Genomic DNA, 22,793 nt, shown 5'->3' with positions numbered 1-22,793 from the left:
TCTTGTGCTCTTAGTGGTTTATCTCGGACTGTTGGTATTATAGATGTGTTGCATTAGTTTTGTCATTGATGTCAACACTCATCCTTCTGGAGATCTTTGGATATGTTGAATCGGCACATTGTGTTCACCGGCAAGTTCAGTGATTTATGCACATTCTGTTATATTGTCCACCGGCAGGTTATATTGTTCACCGGCAAGTTCAGTGACTTATGCACAGTCACCGGTATATTGTCCACCGGCAAGTTATATTGTTCACCGGCACTGATGATGACTTGTTATCATTTGGAGATCACTTGATTATGTCAAAAACATGGTTTGGATACTTGGTTTTGGTATTTTGGTTTATGGTCTAATCGGGTTGACATATTTGTTGTTACCGGCAGATTGGTCAAGGTTATGGACCGGTATGCATTATCTATTCCAAATCAGCACGACACGTTATGGAGATGATTTATTGATTGGATATTGTTGTAAATGTATTGAGCCGACATGATGCATCGCATCTAGACTTATATGTAATTGATCTTATTGTAATATTCTTAGTAAGCCGACCTACACATTTGGTCTTAGGTTTTGTATATATGTAAGATCTCATTTGAGATGAGATAGAAGAGGATATGATATGTAAGGTTATGGTATGGTAATGTAACATGGTATGTGCGAATATTGAAGATCATTTGAGCAAACCATAAGAGAAGGTTCAAGGAAGGTTTGAAGGTGTTTGTCAGAGCTTAACCGGTATTGAATCCAACATTGGAGATGCTATCTTGAGTAGTACATTATTCTATGATTTAACCATCCTACTATAGTCATTGCGACTCCCATTTGAGCAGTGTGTTCTAGGCGGTTGGCCTTTCTGCATGTGCAGACCCCATTTGTATACACATACTGTCTGCAGTAGTATCATTTGATTGTGGGTAAGGTTTCCCACCGTGGTTTTTCCCCTTACAGGGTTTCCACGTCAAAATATCCGTGTTTTGTGTTGTGGATGTTGTTTCCCCCAAACTTCTCACCCATAAAGGATATCTGGCATCACTAACAAACCAAAAGGGTTTTCTTAGTCTTCCAATCCCACAACTCTGCTTTCCTACATTTGTTCTAAAGAAGGTATATAGCTCTCCAACCCCCTTGGATCCTCTTTGATCTACATGTCTCCCAATTGAGTCTATTGTGAAGGTCAATTCCTAAGTACTTGTATTCTTCCACTACCTCCAAGGGGCTGCCCTCGAAGATAAAACTGACTTGCTGCTGCTTCTCTTTCAAAGAAAATATCACGACTTTGGTCTTGCTAGTATTCACTTGCATCCCAACCTTTTGACAAAATAACTCGAGCCTTCAAATTTCTCTCAGACTGTAATATCTCCTTCTCAGCATGAAGTAACTAGTGGTCCATTAGCCTATTCCGGAAACCCGTAGGCTAACTGGAATGAGGAATTAGGGTTTCCTATTTTTGTGGAGTTTTGCAAGAGAAAATTGATGATGATATGGTACGGATTCTTCGATTCTGATTGTGGATTCCTTTTGGGTTTTTTGAGAACTTCATAGAGGTATAACATGCATCTTGTTTTGAAGTGGTTTTTGAACTTACTATATTTAGTAAGTTGGTGGTAGCTGACTGGATTTTGAGGTTTTTCTGGGTTTTCCGAGCTCATTCTTAGGGTTCGACGAGCATGTTTTTTGGAGTTGTTTTCATGACTTACTATTTTTAGTAAGTGTCAGTTTAGGCAGTGCTATTTTTGGCAGTCTTGAGCAAAGCTCCAATCCAGTTCAGATTAATGTTTTCTGCACTTCAGTTCACATGGTTGATTTGACAGCGATCAGTGGTTGATTTATAATTGCTTAATTAAATATTATTACTTTATCCTAAAGTTTGATATTTAATTATTTTACTAATCAATTTTGGAGGAACGATTTAGTAAGGAAAAATAATATCATTTATCCTAAGTCATATTTTATGTCCTAAGTTAGGTGGGCACCCAAAAAATGAAGTCATTTCATATTTTATAATGTTTTCCATGATTTGAACTTGTGTACCTTGGCTAAGTTCGACTAGGAGGCCTGGAGGGTGGACGCCAAGTATGGAAGGGGTCATCAAATGAAATGAAATGAATTCCAAGGGAATTTGGCACCATTTGCATTTGAATTTCAGATTCAGAAATCTATAAATACAAGGTTGGGTGCCTCATTTTGGATATCTTGGAGAAATTATAATGTTATGTTGCCAAAATGGTGATTGAGTTTTGTTTGCCCTCTCGGGTGAATACTTAAAGCATGAAGTACGTAATGCAGAACAATGCCATAGATATCAGACAAGTATCAGATATGTTATTCCATTCATAATTCGTTGTCCCCACAAGTTACATTCGGAAGTATATAAAGATGCCGAGGGGGTGCAAGTGCCAACCGTCGCACCGGAACTACCACCCCTCGGTTGCCAACTAACCAACACAATTACAACTTAATTAACTAGTTTTATTTCCGTGTACAATATTGCCGCCAACAAGTTTGAGCTTCGGAGTTGTGGCTTCCTAGCTTGCACAGTTTCGTACTTGAAATACAGTACCTAGCTGATTAGTGTGTTTATTGGAGAAGTTTTGTGAGTGTGTTTCTAGTTTTCAGTGTGTGTGTTTCAGAATTTCAGAGTGTGGAGTGTTTTCCTGTGTTGCTGGTTTGGTGTGGCTGAAGTGAAGATTTGTTCATATCTCCCTGCCTGTGCGAAAGATTATTCTGGGTAGTAGCTCATTGGAAGCGTATTGGTTGGGCGATTATTCTTCCGTGTGGGTGTAGTTTTTGGTGTGGATTTTGATTTTTAGCAGCAAGTCGAACTTCCTTGCTGGCCGTACCTTTTTGGAGGTGCCTTGGATTGCGTGCCGCTCCTTGTTGACGTTTTTGGTGTGGTTTTGTGCTCCTATCTTGGGCATCTTGGTCATACCTTTCATTTGCCTGTGTTTGTGTGGAATTTAGAGCTGTTTTTGGGGAGTTGTGAGACTTTCAGTGTTGCTGGTATTTTATATCAGATTTGTCTAATTGTGTTTTAGCTTGTAATTCTCTGAGTTTTCAGTGTTTTGTTTATTGATACTTCATTGTACTCATCATTGTAATTGTTGGTTAGTAGTACTAACCTCTATCGTATCTGAAGAACTTCATTGTAGTTCCCACTGTGTAAGTGGAAGAGGTTGGCTTGGCCGCCTTCAGTGTTTGTAATTCTGTTTGTAGTTCAGTCCTCTCGCTGCATAAGCAGTCGAGTGATCTTTGTGTTCCTCCTGCTACATAAGCGGTTGAGTTGAGTTTTGTTTAGTGAAAAGTCCTCCCGCTGAAATATCGCGGTAGAGTGATTTGTGTTTGAATGTGTTTTGTTTCCTTGGCTGGTTTACCGCCAAGTTTCTTTGTTTTTGCCTGCTGGAAAGTGGAAGGGTTTGGCTTGCTGCCCAATATTGTAATCTGCATTTTTCAGTGTTGTATCTAATGATCCCTTGTCACTGTATGCTCTCACCCTCCCAGTTTGGGCTCTCAATGATCAAAAGGTGGAAGGGTTCCTTTCAATTGGTTTGGATTGCATTATTATAACCCTAACGGGTGTTTGGTGTGTTGAAAACTTTTTAAAAATAAAAAAATAAAAATTGTTGGGGATATTACACAGACCTTGTGCTGATTTTACAATAAGAATAAGATCATCTGCATGTAACAGCAATTTCACCACATATCTTGCCAACTGGATACCTTCCCCATTAATATTATTGAGCCACTCTTCAAGTTTATCAAAATATAAGCCGAACAACGTGGGAGATAATGGGAGCCTGTGTTTGACCCCAATGTCACTGCCAAAGCACTCAGACAACCCTTCTTTAGTTCTGATTTTAGCTCTAACCTGCTCATATAGTTTGTGGACGGCAGCTCTAAACTCCTTTGGAACCTTGAGTTCATCCATCCTGTGCCAAAGTTGATCCCTAGGAACGGAATCAAAAACTTTTTTGAAATCCAGGAAGCAACAAAAGGCTTCTTGACCTTGGCTGTCCCAAATTTTTTAAATGAAATGCCTTAGAGTGATGCAATGGTCAATGATGGAATGTTTAGGCTGGAAACCAGCCTGCCCTCTACCCTTTTTCCATCTTTTTCTGCCCATTTATTGACTCTACGCTCTAGCATACTCCCAAAAAGATTTCCAAAGAGAGGGTTGACCATGATAGTACGGTAATTAGAAGGATTATTGATGTCTCCACTTTTGTGAAGAGGTATGACAACACTAGTTGTCCATTCAACTGGAAAGGTGTTTTAGATAACTCCATTAAAGATCTCCTTGATATGTGGAGCTAGGAGATCAACTCCCCACTTTAAAAATTCTGCCTGTAGACCATCAATATCTTGTGCTTTACCACTTGCCAAATTCTTTATACCTTGTTTGATGTCTGTCACTAAGAAAAGTTCAGCTGAAGTGTCAATTGTGGGTGGATTCCCCTTATCATCTGTTCTTTCATAGAGGAGCTTCACATATTCCAGCCATTGATCATTTGCGATATTATTTTCTATTTGTTTTTTCTTGTCTTGTAGCTCCTTTCAAAATCCTTTGGGACTGTGTTTCCCCAAGGCAATCGAATCTTTCCTTCTTGAGATTACATAATTTTTTTTCTTTGATTTTATCAATTGCTTGTATATGAGCTTGTTTTCCTTGTTTGAGTCCTTCCCTTTGAGAAATTTTTTTGCTGCTTTGCATTCTTTATCATACCAAGGGTTAGCTGGAAAGGTATTTGATACCTTCTTCATGGGTTTAGAATGCCCTCACACCTTCAAAGCATTGTGTATTAAAGGGATCAGCATGCTGCTGCTAACATACTCTTTTTCCCTCCTATTTCCCTTGTTCCCTAAATTGATTTTTTCCAACTGCAAGTGTTTTTCTAGAGCTACCTTTAAGAGCCCCTGGTTTTCGTGATTTATAAGACTTTTACCTTGTGTGTTGACCTTCCTATGAGGGTGTTGATTCTTCTTTTCTTGCAAGCTTTTAGTATTTATGCCAAACTTAATACAAAGAGGCATATGATCAGAATTCATCTCTGCGGGACAACCTTTGTAATGTCCCCTTCTCATTGATGCTCTTTCAGTGGTCCATTAGCCTATTCCTAAGACTCGTAGGCTAGGTGGAATGAGTAATCAGGGTCTAGTATCGATGAAACGAGGACTTACTATTTTTAGTAAGTCAGGGAATGACCATTCTGGTGCCACTATCCTACTGAGCCCTCCTTGCTTTGCCTCTGGACGCGATGATCATATTTTTCTGAGCATTAATTCTTGACTTACTATTTTTAGTAAGTGGCTGTGTGGCACAATTCTATTTTTGGCAGTAGACAGGGTTCTGATTTCTGCAGTAGTCAGTGGTTGTCCGGGCTCAGTTTCATCCTGGTGGTGATAATAATTAGTGCGGGAGACATTTGCAACATAATTAAATATTATTTCCTTATCCTAAGGTTAATATTTAATTAATCTATTTATTGGCTACTGGTTTATTAAATTTGGGATTAATGCCTATTTAATCCTAAGTTTGGCGAAATTCAGATGTTCTATGGGATGAGAAATATTTTAGAAGGATATTATTTCACTTTTGCATCACCATTATGTGCCTAAGTGTTTAACGTGGGTCCTCCCCCTTCTTGGGAGTGAGTTTTGACTTAGGAGAATGGGTGCTACACTTGGGTCCACATGTAAGTGGAATGAAATTCAAATGCAAGGCGTGGAATCTGGAGGGATATCATTTGAATTTGAAGAATGAAGTTATAAATATGAGGCTTGGGTTCCCATTCGCACAATCTTTAAAATCTGTAATGTTATGCTGCCGGATTGGCGATAGAACTTGAGGCTTCGGAGTGCGTCTCCCTAGTGCTACCTGGTTTCGTACTTGAAATACAGTACCTAGCTGTGCATTGTATTCTTCTACATTCTCAGAGTTTGCCATAGACATTTTGGTGATTGAAGTGATTCTGGAACTTGCTGGTTTCGCCTGTGGCTGAAGCATATTTTTGGTCACACCTCTCTGCTGGAGTGATCGACAGTTATGGGTATCATTCCTATCTTCCTTCCTAGTACTGGCGATAAACTTTGTAAGTTTATAGCATGTTTGTTTAAGCTTTGAATTTATTATGCTAAATCGAAATTCCTAGGCTAGGCGTGGGTTTTCTGCCTTGCATTGGGATGCGTGCCAATTAAATAAGGGTCTGTTTGGGGTGTTGTTTTGGTCGGTTGCCATTGCATATGATGTACGGTGGGTTTGGGACTGGTTTGAGCTGACTTGGATGTAAAATGAGGGAGTTATGAGTATTTTGGCATTTCTCTAGGCTACTGGTCTGTGTTTCCAGCTTGCAGATTGGTTGTAACAGAAATTTATATCTTTATTGTAGAAATCTGCATTACTCTCCTTCTATCATTTCTATTATTGTAAGGTTAGGTAGTAGTACTACTAACCAGTTCTATCTTTGTAATTCTCATCCCGCTGAATAAGTGGAAGACACTGGCTTGCCTCCTGATATGCAACAAATTTGTAATTTTCAGTCCTCCCGCTGAAATATGCGGTAGAGTGATTGTTTAATATAATGTCCTCTCACTGAAATACGCGGTAGAGTGATTGAACTTCAATTTCTTGTAATTTTCCCTTGGTCGGTTTACCGCCAAGAGTTTAGTTTCTATCTTGTTGGATAAGCAGAAGGGGCTGGCTTGCCGCCCATGCATTGTAATTTTCAATTTGATTATTGATGCTGACGATCCCTGGAACACCGTATGCTCTCACCCTCGCAGTCTGGGCTCTCGGTGAACAAAAGGTGGAAGGGTTCCCTTTCAGTTGTTTTGCTTATTACTCTAACCTTAACGGGTTATTTGTTGTGGATGAATTGTTATTGGCTTGAAAAATAAAAAAAAAAATTAGTGGGATATTACAGCCTTCAATAGTGAAGTCCAACAATTTGGAAATAGAGCTCTGAGAACATATCACATAGTCCACCACACTTTGTCCATTGTAAGTTTTGCAAGTGATACTATTGGATCTCGGCCAATTTCTCATTCCATTACATATGACCATACCATATAAGCTACAAAGGCCTAACAACTCAGCCCCAAAGTGTGACACATTCTCGTTCCCATCTTGCGAAGTCCTTTTCCAAAGAAGGTCCTCATTTTCCCCTAACCATAAGGGGTTGCTATCTTCCTCCACATTGCTGCTCAACTGAATAGATTGATTGTTTGCTGTCCTAGCGTTGAAGTCACCAATTAGGATAATATTTCCCACATTGCTAAAAGCTAAGATATCTTTCTTTAGTTTAGCATATGGATCTTTGTTATCTAGATTTCCCTTCTTATAGAATTTTGAACTTTTTGGAGTAAAATAGAAAACCGCCATCCAAATTTTGTCCTCATTATCTATTATTTTCAGCCATATAAACTGTTTATTTGGGTCTTCTTTCTCTAATTTCACCATATCATTCCATATTTCTTTTATTAGGATTGTTATCCCTCCATGTCCTTTACCTATTTCAGTCACTTCATTCCACACGGAAATTTTATTGTATCCTTCAAAGTATGGAACCTTGCATCCCTCATGTTAATGTGTTTCCATAAGAAAAATAATGTCTTTCTCCTCTCCTATGGGCCCCAACCTTGGTCCTCTTCTCCATGGGTAACCTCTTCAATTCCAACTTGTTATGTTTATATACTCCCGTGGGGCCTCGAGTCCTTATTTCTTGTATGTCCACCGCTTGGTAATTTGAGCTTTCCCATTTTTCAGCCATGCCCACTTCTCTGCATCTCTTGCTGATTTCACTTTTTCGCATTCTTTCCTTAGTTCTTTTTGTTGAGCAAAAATCAAATCTTCATCTAAGTAAATATAGGTACCTCTAAGCAACCCCCTATTTTTTAAGATCATAGATTTATCCTCCAAGCTTCTTAGAGTAAATCTCACATGTCTATCCCTTCCTTCTCCTATCCTCTTTCCGATCCTATTTGCTGTTTGGATACAACCTGTCCACTTAAGCTTGTCCTTGAGAAAATCCCTTGCTAGAATATCCGTTCTTTCCTTCTCCCCAAAGTCTTTCAAGCCTTCGATGATGATATTTACGTCCTTGTCTTGTTTGTCTTTTTCTTCTCTTATTTGTCTCTTGATTTGTTTTTCTATGATCTCCTTTTGACACATTGTTGGTTCTTTTACCACTTCGGTCCAAGATTTGGCTTCTTTTATCTGCTTTTTTAACTTGTCCTCTCTTACTGTCATGTCTTCCACTATAGATTGAGACTCCTCTAATTGTGCTATGATATCTATTTTCATTGACTCCGAGTTATCTTTCCCCGTCACTTTCATTTGTTCTATCCCTTGTTTTACATTGTTTAATTCTTGCTGTCCTCTTTCTAAACGGTTTTGTAGACTTATTATCTGCTCTTTTAGCATCTTGTTCTCCCTTACAAGGTTCCCACTAGCTCTTGTGATTTCCCTTAATCATTTGCCTTCTTGTTGCCCCTTGGCCATTAAAACTTCAATCCTCTTCTTCATGTTCATGAGCTCACTTACATAGAGTTCTGACGACCACAACAAAGGAGAGGTCATGGGGCTGTAAACTTCTTTATTGCCTTGATGACCTTCCTCCCTTGACTCCTTGTCTAAAGAGAGTTTCTTTTTTGGTTTGTATTGCCTCATATTCGTCCTTGAAAGAGAAAACCTCTTTCTTTTTTCCTTTGTCCCACTCCTGACATACCTGATCAACAACTAGGTCACACATCTTAGCAGCTACAATGTAGTTGTTTTTAGCTGACTTTGGTAGAATCATAATCTCTTTTTCTGCAGCTGCCTCCTTTTACGTATTTGCCTACATCTTAATATCCCCAAATACTGTTTTTCATTCACAAAAATTAGATTATCACTTATGCTATCTCTGTTCCAATGATGCCAGTCTGGTAAAAAAGACTTCCTTGGTCTAACATAGTCTCCCCATTGGCGGACTAGATGGTCTCACATGTATGGCAATGCCATACAGGGTCTTCCTTCCCATCTCTGGTGAACTTCGGCAATTTTTGCCGATTCGCCATTCCGTTCCTTGGCGGTGGCCCGGTCTGCCCTCCAAAACTCGGATTTGACCCTCCAAGAACTCCTCCTCCAGACACTGGTCCTCTTGAACGTACTTCGCTGAGATTTGGTCCGTTGGGTCCCACCAAGTTGCTCTGACTACCGGGGTGTGATGAGCTTGCACCGAACACGTTGCTTCTACTACCGTGACCTTGTGTCCTCTCGAGACCTTCGGTCGCACCGGTATCCTTCGTCTCTCTGTTCTCGATCTCTGTCCCGTCTTCCCTCCTGGTCTTGGCATCTCTGTATGGCATGTATGGCTCTACCATATTCCTGTCACCGATCTCTTCCAATGTTAGGGAAAGGTCCCCCAACCGTTTCCTGGTGGTTTCTATTAGTGTGGAAACTTGGCCCTCGCCAGAGCCATTGCTGCCATTTCTGTCACTTCCTTCCTCGGCAATCCTCTTGAATCTTCTTCTTCGTTCTATTGTTGCTCGAGAATTAATGCTCGTTGAGTGGCTTCAAAGTCCCCAACGCATTCCTTCTTGTTTTTGTCCTTATTTAGCAGATTGGGCATTAATTCTAAATTCTCCTTATGAAATAGAACAAGACATCATATTGAAAAGAACACTTTTATTAATTCATCCTTGGTGTAATGTCCCCTTCTCACTGATGGCCTTCTAGTGGTCCATTAGCCTATTCCTGAGACCCGTAGGCTAGGTGGAATGAAGAATGAGGGTCCAGCATTGATGAAATGAGGACTTACTATTTTTAGTAAGTCAGGGAATGACCATTCTGGAGTTACTGTCCTACTGAACTCTCCATGTTTTGCCTCTGGATGCGATGATCATGCTTTTCTGAGCATTAGTTCTTGACTTACTATTTTCAGTAAGTGGCTATATGGCACAATTCTATTTTTGGCAGTAGACAGGGGTTCTGATTCTGCAGCAGTTCTGTGGTCGTCCGGGCTCAGTTTCATCCTGATTGTGATAATAATTAGTACGGGAGTCATTTGCGACATAATTAAATATTATTTCCTTATCCTAAGGTTAATATTTAATTAATTTGATTATTGGCTACTGGTTTATTAAATTTGGGATTAATGCCTGTTTTATCCTAAGTTTTGGCGAAATTCATGTGAACTATGGGATGTCGAAATATTTTAGAAGGATATTATTTGCATCACCATTATTTGCCAAGTGATTAACTTGGGTCTTCCCCCTTTTTGGCGTGAGTTTTTGACTTAGGAAAAAGTGGCGCTACACTTGGGTCCACATGTAGTGGAATGAAATGCAAATGCAAGGCGTTGAATTTGGAGGAATTGCATTTGGATTTGAGGAGTGAAGTTATAAATATGAGGCTTGGGCTATCATTTGGATTATCTTTGAAAATTGCATCGTTATGCTGCCGGTTTGGCTACTGAAAATCTGAGCTTCGAAGTTGGCTTCCTAGTTGAGTCTCAGTTTCGTACTTGCAAGATAGTACCTAGTTGTGTCCTTGTGTTCCCATTGCTGATTGGTGAATGAGTTGCAGATTATGGAGTGTTCTATGTTGGATTTGAGTGTTTCTGGTTGCTGGTCGTGGGACTGCTGAAAGTATATTTTGCTCACACCTCTTAACCAGGCGACTCCATCATTCTGGGTACCGGCTCATCCTTCCTTCCTAGCCATGGCGATACAATGTGTGAGTTTTTAGCAGTTTTAAATGAGCAATGAATTTACTAGATAAAATCGAACTTCCCAGGTATAGCGTGGGTTTTTGCACTTGCATTGGGATGCGTGCCAAATGAATAGTGGGTTGTTTGGGTTGTAGTTTGGATGGGATGTTGTTGTTAGTGTTATATTGTGGGATTGGGATTGATTGAATTGATTCGGGTGAAAAATGAGGGAGTTATGAGTATTTTGATGTTTCCATAGGCTGCTGAATTGTACTTTCAGCCTGCAGATTAATTGTAATAGAAGATTACAGTCTTGTTGTAGAAATCTGCAATTACTCTTCTTAGCTCATCTCTATTTTGTAAGGTTGTTTCCGTAGTATTGATCATCCCTTCTTTTTGCTTCTATTTGTAATTCACACTGCATAAGTGGAAGAGGCTGGCTTGCCGCCTTCTAAGTTTTGTAATTCAGTTTTTGCACTCAGTCCTCCCACTGAATAAGTGGTCGAGTGATAAGTTCAATACAATGGTCCTCCCACTGAAATATGCGGCAGAGTGATTGCTTAATGTAATGTCTTCCCGCTGAAACACGCGGTAGAGTGATTGAATTTCAGTTTCTTGTCATTTTTCCCTTGGTCGGTTTACCGCCAAGAGTTTGGTTTCTATCCTGCTGGATAAGCAGAAGGGGTTGGCTTGCCGCCCAGGCATTGTAATTTCAGTTTGATTATTGTTGCTAACGATCCCCGGAACATCGTATGCTGTCACCCTCCCAGACTGGGCTCTCGGTGAACAAAAGGTGGAAGGGTTCCCGTTGACGTGTATTTTGTACACGACCAAACACAGAATAAAATACCTAAAGGTACCTTATCGTCTCTTGAATAAAGCCTCTGAATGCTGAAGATATCGCAAAAAGGATCAATCAAGGTGACTTCAAGGTTCTTTGCTGTAGGATCTCTACGTATGGATAAGCTCTCTGTGGTATGATGTGATTTGCTGGAATCACAAGGGGACTTACACTTGATGACTAAACGTATGATTTGCTTTGAATATTGCTGGAACACAGGATTTTACTAACTAACTGGAATACAAACAAATGGCAAAAGATGCAGGGTTTAGGAAGTCTACTCTACTACCTAGAATGCGAGAAGATGGATGAATGACTAGGTGGAGTCCTACTGGCTGGGTCTCACCATCAGGCTGAACAATTCAACACCAACTCAGTGCGATCTTCTAAGGGATGCTTCCAATATGTTTAAATCGTACACCATTTGACAATGATCACCATTCAAGAAAATGCATGAAACAATAGACGTGTAATGACTTATGATTAAGCTCATTTCATTCCAGTTGACCACACAAGGCGTCCTTACAATCAGTAAGAGGCTAGTGGTATGGATTAAACGGATTCCACACAGGTGCATTCAACAATTTCCTTCATTCGATCTAATCATCTACCATCTAGAATTGAAGATTCAACAAGAAACCATGCATATTGCAAGAAACGACACACTTCACCATTACTTCAATGAAAATGGAGTTTGTTTACAATCAATGGCAACAATTTCTTGCCTTGTCCTCCTATTCTACTCTAATTGCTACTCTATCAACTGACTAATCACCTTCTAACTACTCTCTATTCACTAACTACCTTCTCTTATCTGCCTTTACAAATGAAGAGTCGGGGCTTATATAGTGCCCACAATACAATTTGATGGCTAAGATCAATAATGAAAACCCTAATTAGGGTTTGTTACAACCATTACATAACATTTAATGCTTGACCAATGATAAAATCACATCCTTAGGACACATGTCTTCTTTGGAAAATTCAATCAATGGATAGCTGGGGTAGGTACATCGAAGTCCCATGAGTTAGGTACATTGAATCTGGACATGCTGAGGTGGACCAACTGGAGAAGTGATGACTAGAATGCCACCTCCTCTGACACTTGGTTGATGCCAATTTGATGTTGCTAAGAAGCTAGCTTTAATTAACTCTTCTGAAACTATCTGCTCCTTCAACGAACCCTTGCTCTGACTTATTTTGTCTTTGATGTGCAGGATGATTGATGTACCTTGCCTTGGAATGCTGGATTGGAAGAAGTTATTCCTGCTGATGCTTGACCGAAGAAGGCCCTCCTTGTTGATGCTAGACTGGAGGAGGTCGCCCTTATCCTTGCTTGATATTCTTTGATGACACTGAGCTGGAGGAGATCATCTTTGTCCCTACACAACATTTCAAAATTAGTAATATATCTTGAAGTCTAGAAATCTAGACTTAAAAGGAAGATTTAAGATTTTAATTAGGAAACTTCATGATAAATCTTGAGTTATCATTTCCTAATTAACCATGCAATACTTAGATTTTTCCAAAACGAATGTCCAAAAATCAAACCTTAAACAAGGGTGTCAAGATGATTTTGCCATACCTCCTCTTGAGTATTAAACTCTAAGAAATGATGTAAAAAATAGGTTTCACTAGGCAAAGTGTAGATCAAAGCCATCTCTAGGATGAATTGCACCTCCTTTAGCTTGGAAAAGAATAAACTCCACTTCCTTCTAGCCTTCAACACTTAGTAGAAATTCGCTCCACTCCAACTAGATTTCGCTCCTTCAATTAGCTCCCCAATTTCGCACTTAAAGGATGATTGAATGAATTGAAATGTGAAACAAACCCCTCCACTATATAGAGTGCTCACCTCTCTTCTCTCCAAGGCCGACTTACCAAATAAAAGGTGAAATAATAAATAAAACCTCAAAAGAGTAGGCCGACTTGTCAAATAAAGGCAAAATAATGCCTTTTGCGCTTTATATTCAATTTTAATTTAATAAAAATTAATTTTAAATGCCTCCAAAATAAAAGTCCGATTTTCTCAAGGCTTAAAATCAATTTATTAAATGCCAAAAATGCTTTTAATTTAATGCTAATTTAATTTTAATTTTCCAAATGCCTCAAAATTAGCAATGTTGGCGATCAAGTGCAATTTAGAGAATATTAATTTTTAAAACAAGGCTTGATTAAACTCCATGATGATTTCGCCCTGGGCCCTCTCTGAGGGTCAGGAGCGATTTTTTAATTTTAGCCTTGAATACTTCGCATCTTGACTTGAAAATCTCCTGGAGGGTAAATTGATATCCAGTTAATGTGTTGCACTTCAAATTTGACATTTTGTATGAGAAAAAATAGGTGGAAGTGTAAATTTCGCTCTAGACCCTCAGCAAGGGTCAGGAGCGATTTTTCATTTTCTAGCTAGAATCCACCTTAACTTGTTTGTTGAACTCACAATGTCACCTCTAAGATCCATTTCCTTGCACTATAGAGTTAATTCATCAACAATTTTGGAGGAAAAAATGTCCTTAAAGGCAATCTCACCCTGGACCCTCAGCAAGGGTCAGGAGCGATTTTCTATTTTTTGCTCAGGATTGGCATTTTTCAACGTCCAAAACCTCTTCAAGACATTTCAACTTGGCCCTCTCACTGACTTGCAAACTTAGCTTTATCAAATTTTGGAGAAAAGGTGTGATTTTGAGGTTTTTCGCCCTGGACCCTCAGCAAGGGTCAGGAGCGATTTTTGATTTTTGGCATATTCCTTCATCTTTTAATCTTCAAATCACCTCTAAGGCATAACATATCACTTTCTCCTCCTGTCCCGGCAAGATTTTGTCTTAATTCCACACAAAAGGGAGAGAACCCTGGAAAATCGCTTTGGGCCTTCAAAGAGGGTCAGGAGCGATTTTGAGTCTTTTGCAACAAATTCTTGATCATTCCAACTTCAAATTACTCTTAAGGCGTAGAACATCATACTTCCCTCCCTACTGAGTCTTGAGAACAAAAACATCGTCTCAAAATGCAAGGAAAATGGGCATACTTGGAAATTTCGCCCTGGACCTTCAGAGAGGGTCAGGAGCGACTTTTTGGTTTTAAGCATATTTCTTCATCTTTTGGACTCCAAATTGCTTCTAAGGCACAAAACATCACATCCTCTTCCTATCCACACAAGATTTTGTCTCAATTCCACAAACAAAGGAGAGAATCTTGAAAATTCGCTCTGGGCCCTCAGCAAGGGTCAGGAGCGATTTTCCAATTTTGGCTTGATTGCTTCCTTGTTGATCATCCAAATTATATTCAATGGGTAAAACACGCTTGCCTTTATCCATTCCAATCATAAAAATCACTTTGATCTTGCAAGAATAATGCACATTTGAAAATCTCGCTCTGGACCCTCTCTGAGGGTCAGGAGCGATTTTTGCTACCTAGACCAAAATGCTTCACTTTTCGTCTCAAAATTTCTTTGCTAAGGAAGATGTCGCCTTGCTTCACGCTATGAATATGAATTTATGTCCAAGAAAGGTCAAAAAAATGTGCACACAAAGAAAATCGCTCTGGACCCTCTCTGAGGGTCAGGAGCGATTTTACCTCTCCTGGGCAAAACTCATTCAATTCATCATATTCAATCAAGTCGAGATACTTTATCATGCTCACTTCATCCTCCACTATGCCTTTGACATTTCAAATCGATCAAATAAGGCTAGAAATGACCTCCACAAGATTTTTCGCTTCGGGCCCTCTTTGAGGGTCAGGAGCGAAATTTGACTTTTTGAACTCTCCGCTAGGATAATTTTATGGAATATAACATTTAAGTATAAGTGGATGTTTGAGAGTGGTTTCAGACCTCCAGGAGTCGTATTGCAAAATCTAGTTTTTGGAGGTTTTTCAGTTTCAGACTTAGTCAAATTTCAGGATCAGGACTTTCAGACTTAGCCAAATTTCAGGATCAGGACATCACTCCGGCAGGACCTGCTATCCAGGGGATCCCCGTGGAGACACTCAAAATGCAAAGGCTAACTGACAAAACCCTAAAAGACCTAAAAACAAACCCTAGAAAGCAAAAAAGCAGGGGTCCCCATTTGCAATGGGGCGATGTGTGAAATGGTCACAACAGTTCCCTTTCAGCAGTTCGGTTTATTTCTCTAACCTTAACGGGTTGTGGTGATTGCTTGTGTCGCTTATTGTTAAAAAATAAAAAAATAAAATTACTGGGATATTACACCTGGTATACAATGTATGTCACTACAGTGGGGGTGTTCTTGTTTATTCTCCTTCGCTCGTACACAGTTCAGGGATTATTTACCCCTCGCTTGGTTTCATTGCACTCCTCCTCTTGGCTCTCGTGAAACTCCCGTAGGATTTGTTGGCGTCGGTTCTCCCGATAGGTGTCTTCCCTACGGTTTTGAAGAGCCAAAAATGCCTGTGGCAGAAGGTTGGGCAAGTTGCTCATCAAATGATTTACCGCTGGGCTTACACCAAGCGCACTCCACACAACATCTTCTGGAACATCCTCGGTGGTGGCTTCCCTTCGTACATGCGTTTCAATCGCCACCCGGAGGATGCAGGAGAAATCTTTCTTAAGTGCTATTTCTCCCTCGAATAGTTCTTTAGGCTCTTCGTCAGGGTTACTGCTCGTCCCTTCGGCCAATGGTTGTCCCATTATCCATGTGCCATGTAGTATATTCCCTTGCTCCGGATAAATTTCGGCAACGGCGCCAAATGTTTACCCTTTGGGTGAACAGTTTTTAGAACATACAGATAGAATGCTTAACGAAAGACAATAATGCCATAGATACCGGGTAAGATCAAGCAAATATAAGAGATACTATTCCATTCATAATCATGGGTGTTTACAAGTTACCTTCCATGGTATATAAAGGTACCGAGGGGATGCGAGGGGCAACCGTCGCATCCCTTGGTTACCTTACTAACAAAGTAAAGTACTACCTGATTAACTACTGTTTTATTCCCGTCTAATATTACTGCCAACAATAAGTTGCTCATTCCTGGCCAAATAAGTTGCTCAACACAGGCAATATAGACATCCACAATGATAATAAGCAATGGTGATTGCTTCTTTAGATGTAATGACCCCCCTAAGTCCTATCCAAACCACGTTCAGGGCCTGCAATGAATTTCTGTGTGTTGCTGTAGCTGTTCACACCCTCCAAGGGTCTGCAAATGAAATCTGAATATCTGCCACGCCTTCCAAAACTCCCCTAAATTGACCCAGCAAGTGATATCGCCTCAATTCTCTACAATTTTGATGTTAGTCCTGCACTTAAGGGTTGGAATCCTTCATGCCGGACATAGGAAGCTTCCACTCCAAGGGAATAAATGCGAAATCCTCAATCGTCTATGGGTCCCACTTTTTGTGCCAAAACTCTGAAATTGACCTGCCAAATACAGTCCAATTCGCCCTTACACAACTGATATTATTATCAAATTATTTTGTTCAGTGATATATTGCATTCGCAAGTCTGAATATTGGTTCCAGCGGCTAAAACTAATTCACATTAATGTCTTTAAACCACATGCCACACTTAACAGTATTTTAACGTCAAGGTACCAAATATTATTCTTTCAACTTCATGCCAATATTATTATTTCATTTCAAAAACTTAATCCCATTGAAATATAATATTCCATGATCAATCCTCAGAGAAGTTCCCCCATAAAATTTTATAGCTTTATTCTCAGGAAGTAATGTATTTATTTCCCAACTATAATATCTTTATTCTAAGAATTAAATAATTACCTCTAAAATTTGTGTTTGTAGAAGACTTTACTAATTTCCATCAGTGAAGCCCAATCGTGAATTTTGAAGTGATTCAACCTGAAGGATGGAGTGGGATTTCGTTCAGTCTACCAAAGAAACCCAAGGGTTTTCATCCCAGGGCACACTAAACTTGCAAACACAAGCTCCAAGAAATTCTGAATAACATCACAAGTCAAGAAATGGATGCCAAATGACTTACCCAGCTGAGTCTTCTAGAAGAATCTAATTTAATCTCCTTAAGGCTTCTAGAAGTACAGTTTCTTTAATAAATTTAATAAAGTGACTTTATAATATTTATTTTTTATTTGAGTGACTTTAATTAAACTAATTAAAAATGAAGTTACCCTTAAGATTTATTTTAATGGGACAACTTTATGAATAATAAATTCAATTTTATTCACTTTTTAGTATCTCATCATAGCCTATAGGAATAAAAATAGGTTAGATGACTTTGCAGGATGATCATTCGGAAAAAGGGGACATTACAGTTATTGTGTCTTTAAGGTTTATTAATTAAAGGGTGCATGAAACAAGTTAAAATCCTTAAAAATCTCTGAATTTCTTGGGTTATTTAATTTCCAAAGTCTTTGCCAAGTTTGTGTTGAGTCTAGGTCAAAAATCAGCTTGCTGAGTACGAGGTGAGTCCAATTCTTGTAACATTGTTGTTTACATATTGAATTTCTGATTTAGATTAAGGCAATTGGATAAATAGTTGATTGCTTTTTTTTTTGGTTCAGCTACTCAAAATATTTGGTTGTTACTAATTCCTTTGGTTTTTTCTTACATGATGCAATTTTTCTTCATTGCCTAGCAATGAATTTAAAGGGCCTTTAGTCTTCCTTTTCAAAATCTCTTTGGTCAACACTTTCTCATTCTCCCTACCCTTTCCATTTTTTGTCATCTCCTTACTCAAATCAACTTTGTAATATAATAAATGTTTGCACTTTGCTTCAATAAATCTCATGCAGGTGAAGGTTTCATGAGCATTGGTTCTTATTATGAAATCTTAAAATGGGAGAGTTTTTAATTTGATTGTTATCATATCAAAGGGCCGATCGATATTCAAGCCCGTGGTAATTCAACTCATATCATGAACATAACCTAAATAGTAGATTTTGAACTTCCACAGTCCATAATTATGTTTCTATAAACACTTCATTTATTTTATATTTTTAAGTTTCAGAAAGAATCACATCAAATAACAGGGTGCCTAAGCAATACCATTCAAGCTAGAGCTTGCACCATACAGATGTAGATGCCTGCAAATAAATTTCTTCTATGCCTGCCATCTTGAACTTTCATAGGTAAAAAGCTTAAACCTATTGAGACTGATAACTCAGGCTATACTAAGTAATAAAGTATATTTTGGCTTCAAGTGAAGCCTTTAGCTATCTGGATTCTGGATCCTGCTTGCAAATATAAGAGAAGAAACACGTATATATATAAACATCCTCCTAATGAGGTACAAAAATTCTATTGAATCTAAGACTAAAGATACCAATTACATTTTTAATTGCTGTTATGGTCCCTCATCTTGATATTTGTTTTCAAATCACTTTTGTGTTGCCAGTATCATCTTCATTTTGTATTATCCATTTAGAATTTTCTACTAGTCTGTAATTTATGAAGGAAAAATGTGTACATGTATAAAATAGTTAAGCACAGAGTGAACTTGGAAGTGCAAATGGGCATTGCAATTAAATGATCAAGAAAATGTAAATCATGGCATGCTGTGCAAAATGTGGTCCATAAGCTTGCTTGAGATTCATCAAGCAAAAGGAAAGTTTTTGCAGAACTTTGAATATAATTTTTGATAAATCCAAACTTTGAAGCTGAAAGCAGTTAATTTGCAAACATTATGCTCAAATTGTATACGTAATTATGCCCTCCCCTTTATCCAATTGGAACTTTTGCTAACAATTTTTTTACTTCATCTCATAAAATTAATCAGTTCAATGATTGCTAATTCTTTATGCAGGTGGCAGTTTGACAGTGCTTTGCCAGGGTTTGGAGGATTTTGGATGGTCTCAATTTGGTGGCCAAATCAGCCAAAAGAGAGCATCTTATGCAGGGAGCAGGCGTACACTTGGAGGCAGCAAGCGAACTAGTTTCATTAGGTATTTTTACTAAAATATGATTCTTCATCAATAGTTGTCAATATTTTTGGTCAAGGTTGTGGACCTCCATGGTGTATATTAGAACAGTCAAGCCTCCTGCATTATGCAATGGCCTGCAGATGTCAGTTGGGAAGTAGCTTTTGTCTTTTTTCTATCATAGAACTTTATGATTACATTAAGAAAAGATTTATTAGATTGGTAAATCTTCCAGTAAAGTTATTAAACAGTGGTATAAGTTTAGCTTTTTCATCAGTTTTTATTTATCGAGTTTAGATAGTAATGTTCACGAGTGGTCAAGAGAGGTCACTGGGACTAAGACAAGTACATGGTACACAAAGTACACTATGAAAGTGATTCAGATTTGATTAGTAATCCTTTGGACAACACACTAAGTTGCAGAAACTTAAATGTGTTATGAAAGCAGTGAACTGAAACAAAGGAAGATGAACCCAATAAACATGACGGTACTGCAATGCAAAAGGAAACATTATGGAAAATGAGAATTGCTCGACAGGAAGGCAGCATTTCTTCTAAGATGTGAAGCTACAACATTCTGTTTTTTCCTTTAGATGACAATTCTTTTAAGCTATTTTTGGCGAGAAATAAAATAATCTATCAATAGAAGAACAATCTGCCTGGAAATTTGAAAAGTCGTGTACCAAGTGTTACCCTAAGGAAGTGAAAACACCCTACTGTGACATTAAATTTGTCAAAACACACCATTTTGGTTTTGTTAAAGTTTCAAAATCCTCTGTATTTTTGTATTTCATGATTCCAGGACACTTTGGAGTATTTATAAGGGTATGTTAAATCCAAAATGCTTCATTTTGCTTGACTCATTGGATAGCACAGCTCAGATTTTCTGACACATTACAATTTCAAACTGCAATCAATTGAAAACTAATTGCAAAAAAAACAAAAAACAAAAACAAACTAAACCATTCTTGCAGATATACAATTGGATGCTATTAAAAATATTGTTTACTCTTTTAATGATTCTTTGTGTTACATATAACACGTTTTATAAAAGCTATGAAATGGTTCAACCACCCAAACTTCCCTACAACTAACCTATAAACTAATATTATTTACTCACTTAAACATTTATTTATAAATTGACATTACATGTTAATTTATTATTTAATTCTAACCTATACTAAACTAAGATGTAATATAAATTCCAACACAATTAATAGTTAAAGAAGTTATTTTTTTCAAAATTTTGTTCCAAACCACCACTTAGACCAGAAATTGGATACAGTTTTAAAAAAGTGAGACATGTATAATTGTGATAGCAAGAACACGAATAGTGAAAAGTCTACAACATTCTGATTTTTTCTTTCAGAAGAGAATTTCTTTATAGTTACTTTTAGGAAGAATGAAGATTTTTAAAGTAAAAATGAAACAATCTTCTTGGGAAGAAATGATTAATTTAAAAGTAAAAATGAATCAAATACTGATCAATGGTGAAGGAATTATGCCTTTGGTGTTTTTATCTACTGTTTTTTCTCTTTCCCCCCAAATTTTGCCTCAAACTGCCACCTAAATCAGAAAATGCTTATTGCATGTCCAAAAAGAAAAACATAATAGTGATATAACAAAAACATAGATACGTGATGATCCAAAACTATGACATGAAACTCAGAAATTTCCTTGTAGTTTATGGCCTATGATTTCATCATTTGCCTCATAGAAAGGTTCCCTTTCTAGGTAGAATATAGTATACAATACCTTTGAGAAAACAAAGCTCTGAATCACATTTATTCTTTCTTATAGTTTGAGGTCAGGATTAATAATTGTTATTATCATAGTTCAAAAACATAGACTCGACAAAAATTTGATGGACCCAAATTTGATTCAGCTTTGGTGAGCTGACAAATTTGACAACTGATAAAGTACTTAAATTCCTTTAGAAAACATAAGTTTTATGCGAATACAATTAAAAAATGTAGTAGACAAGTTTGCAAAACACTACGAAAGTGTTTTTGTATTTTGTTTGAATATCAAAAGAATATAATATTGCATCATTATGTGAATACAATGACCAACCAATAAATATGGTATTTAGTATGATTTATGAAAATTGTTATAGAAAATCATCATCATAAATTGCATATCCATGGAAGTTACAACAAATTACATTTTCCTCTTCCCCATTCTAGTGAAAGTTTGAGGTAGGAGTCTACTCTTTGTAGTTGGCTACAGTTCTACTTTCATATTGGAAGGCTGCTCTTCTTTTTGTAAATTTTATATCAGAAATGAATGTAAGCAGCAGTATAAACCGTTTTGAACAGGTACTCTTCACACAAAAATCTCGAATGTGAATGCTGGGCATCACATAAAGATTGATTATATTGTTTATTAATCTTCGTATTCCTTCACAAATATAGAAAGTATTCCTCTACAGTCTTTGTATTCCTCTAGTTGCGCATCACCGATTTTTCACTCACTCTCCCCAATTCTCACGTAACAAGGGGTCCTTATACCCAACTTAGACAGATGGACATACACGCGTCTTAAACTGGGTTACATGACTTGCAAAGGGGTGCGATAGTTCCTAACTAACATTAATAACCCCAAATACTAAACTTAATTTATATGTTAGATATATGTATCATTGACAATTTCTTCTTAGACAAAAATCTGAGTTAACTCAGCGATAACGAAATGAAGATGATAACACGTATCAGTGGTAGTAATATAAATAAAATGTTTATAATTAGGCGACAACATTCAGGTGGAAAGAGAACTCCCGTTGCTATAATGTCAACACTCCCTCTTAGCTAGGGATGTATCTTTCCAGATATCCATGTCATGGAGTCTCTCAACATGACATCCACCATGGCTACTCCCATGTGTGGAAGGAAATATGTGCACATGTGTTCATCATGGCGTCACTCAATGTGACATCATCATGGAGTCTCTCAACATGACGTCCACCATGGCTACTCCCATGTGTGGAAAACAACATCTCCGTCTTAGAGATGGAAGAGTGCTTTCACCTCATATTTCTCTGTCTTAGAGAAATATTCATCATGGCAAATAGTACAAATCATTGATGCTGAGTCTCCTTCTCAACAAGGGCAACATTCTCCACAACTCCAAGCTTATCTTGGAAATGTGCAAACTTCACTCTGGAGAGGGGCTCGGTAAGAATATCAACTGTCTGTTCATTAGTGCAATTATACTTAAGTTGAATTGCTTTTCTTAGCACCATATCTCTAAGGTAATGGTATTTGATCTCCACATGTTTTGTTCTATCATGAAACACTGGATTGATAGAGAGCTTCACGCAGCTTTGATTGTCACAATGAATCACAGTTGGCTCAAATGTTTGTCCAAATAATCCTGCAAGGAGCTTTCGAAGCCACACTGCTTCTCGA

At 38.1% G+C, this 22,793-nt stretch overlaps 1 protein-coding gene across 1 annotated transcript in view; it reads left to right on the top strand.

The window, feature by feature from the left end:
• LOC131038673 (uncharacterized protein At3g49140) overlaps nt 1-22,793 on the top strand; it is a 260,478-nt gene that overhangs the window by 2,516 nt on the left and 235,169 nt on the right. The window contains exon 2 of the mRNA XM_057971181.2: nt 19,272-19,410. Coding sequence (XP_057827164.2) covers nt 19,272-19,410 — 139 coding nt within the window. The remainder of the gene's footprint in view (nt 1-19,271; nt 19,411-22,793) is intronic.

Source organism: Cryptomeria japonica, chromosome 9 (assembly GCF_030272615.1).
Source record: "Cryptomeria japonica chromosome 9, Sugi_1.0, whole genome shotgun sequence".
NCBI lineage: Eukaryota > Viridiplantae > Streptophyta > Pinopsida > Cupressales > Cupressaceae > Cryptomeria > Cryptomeria japonica.
This window is presented reverse-complemented; position numbering and strand designations above follow the sequence as displayed.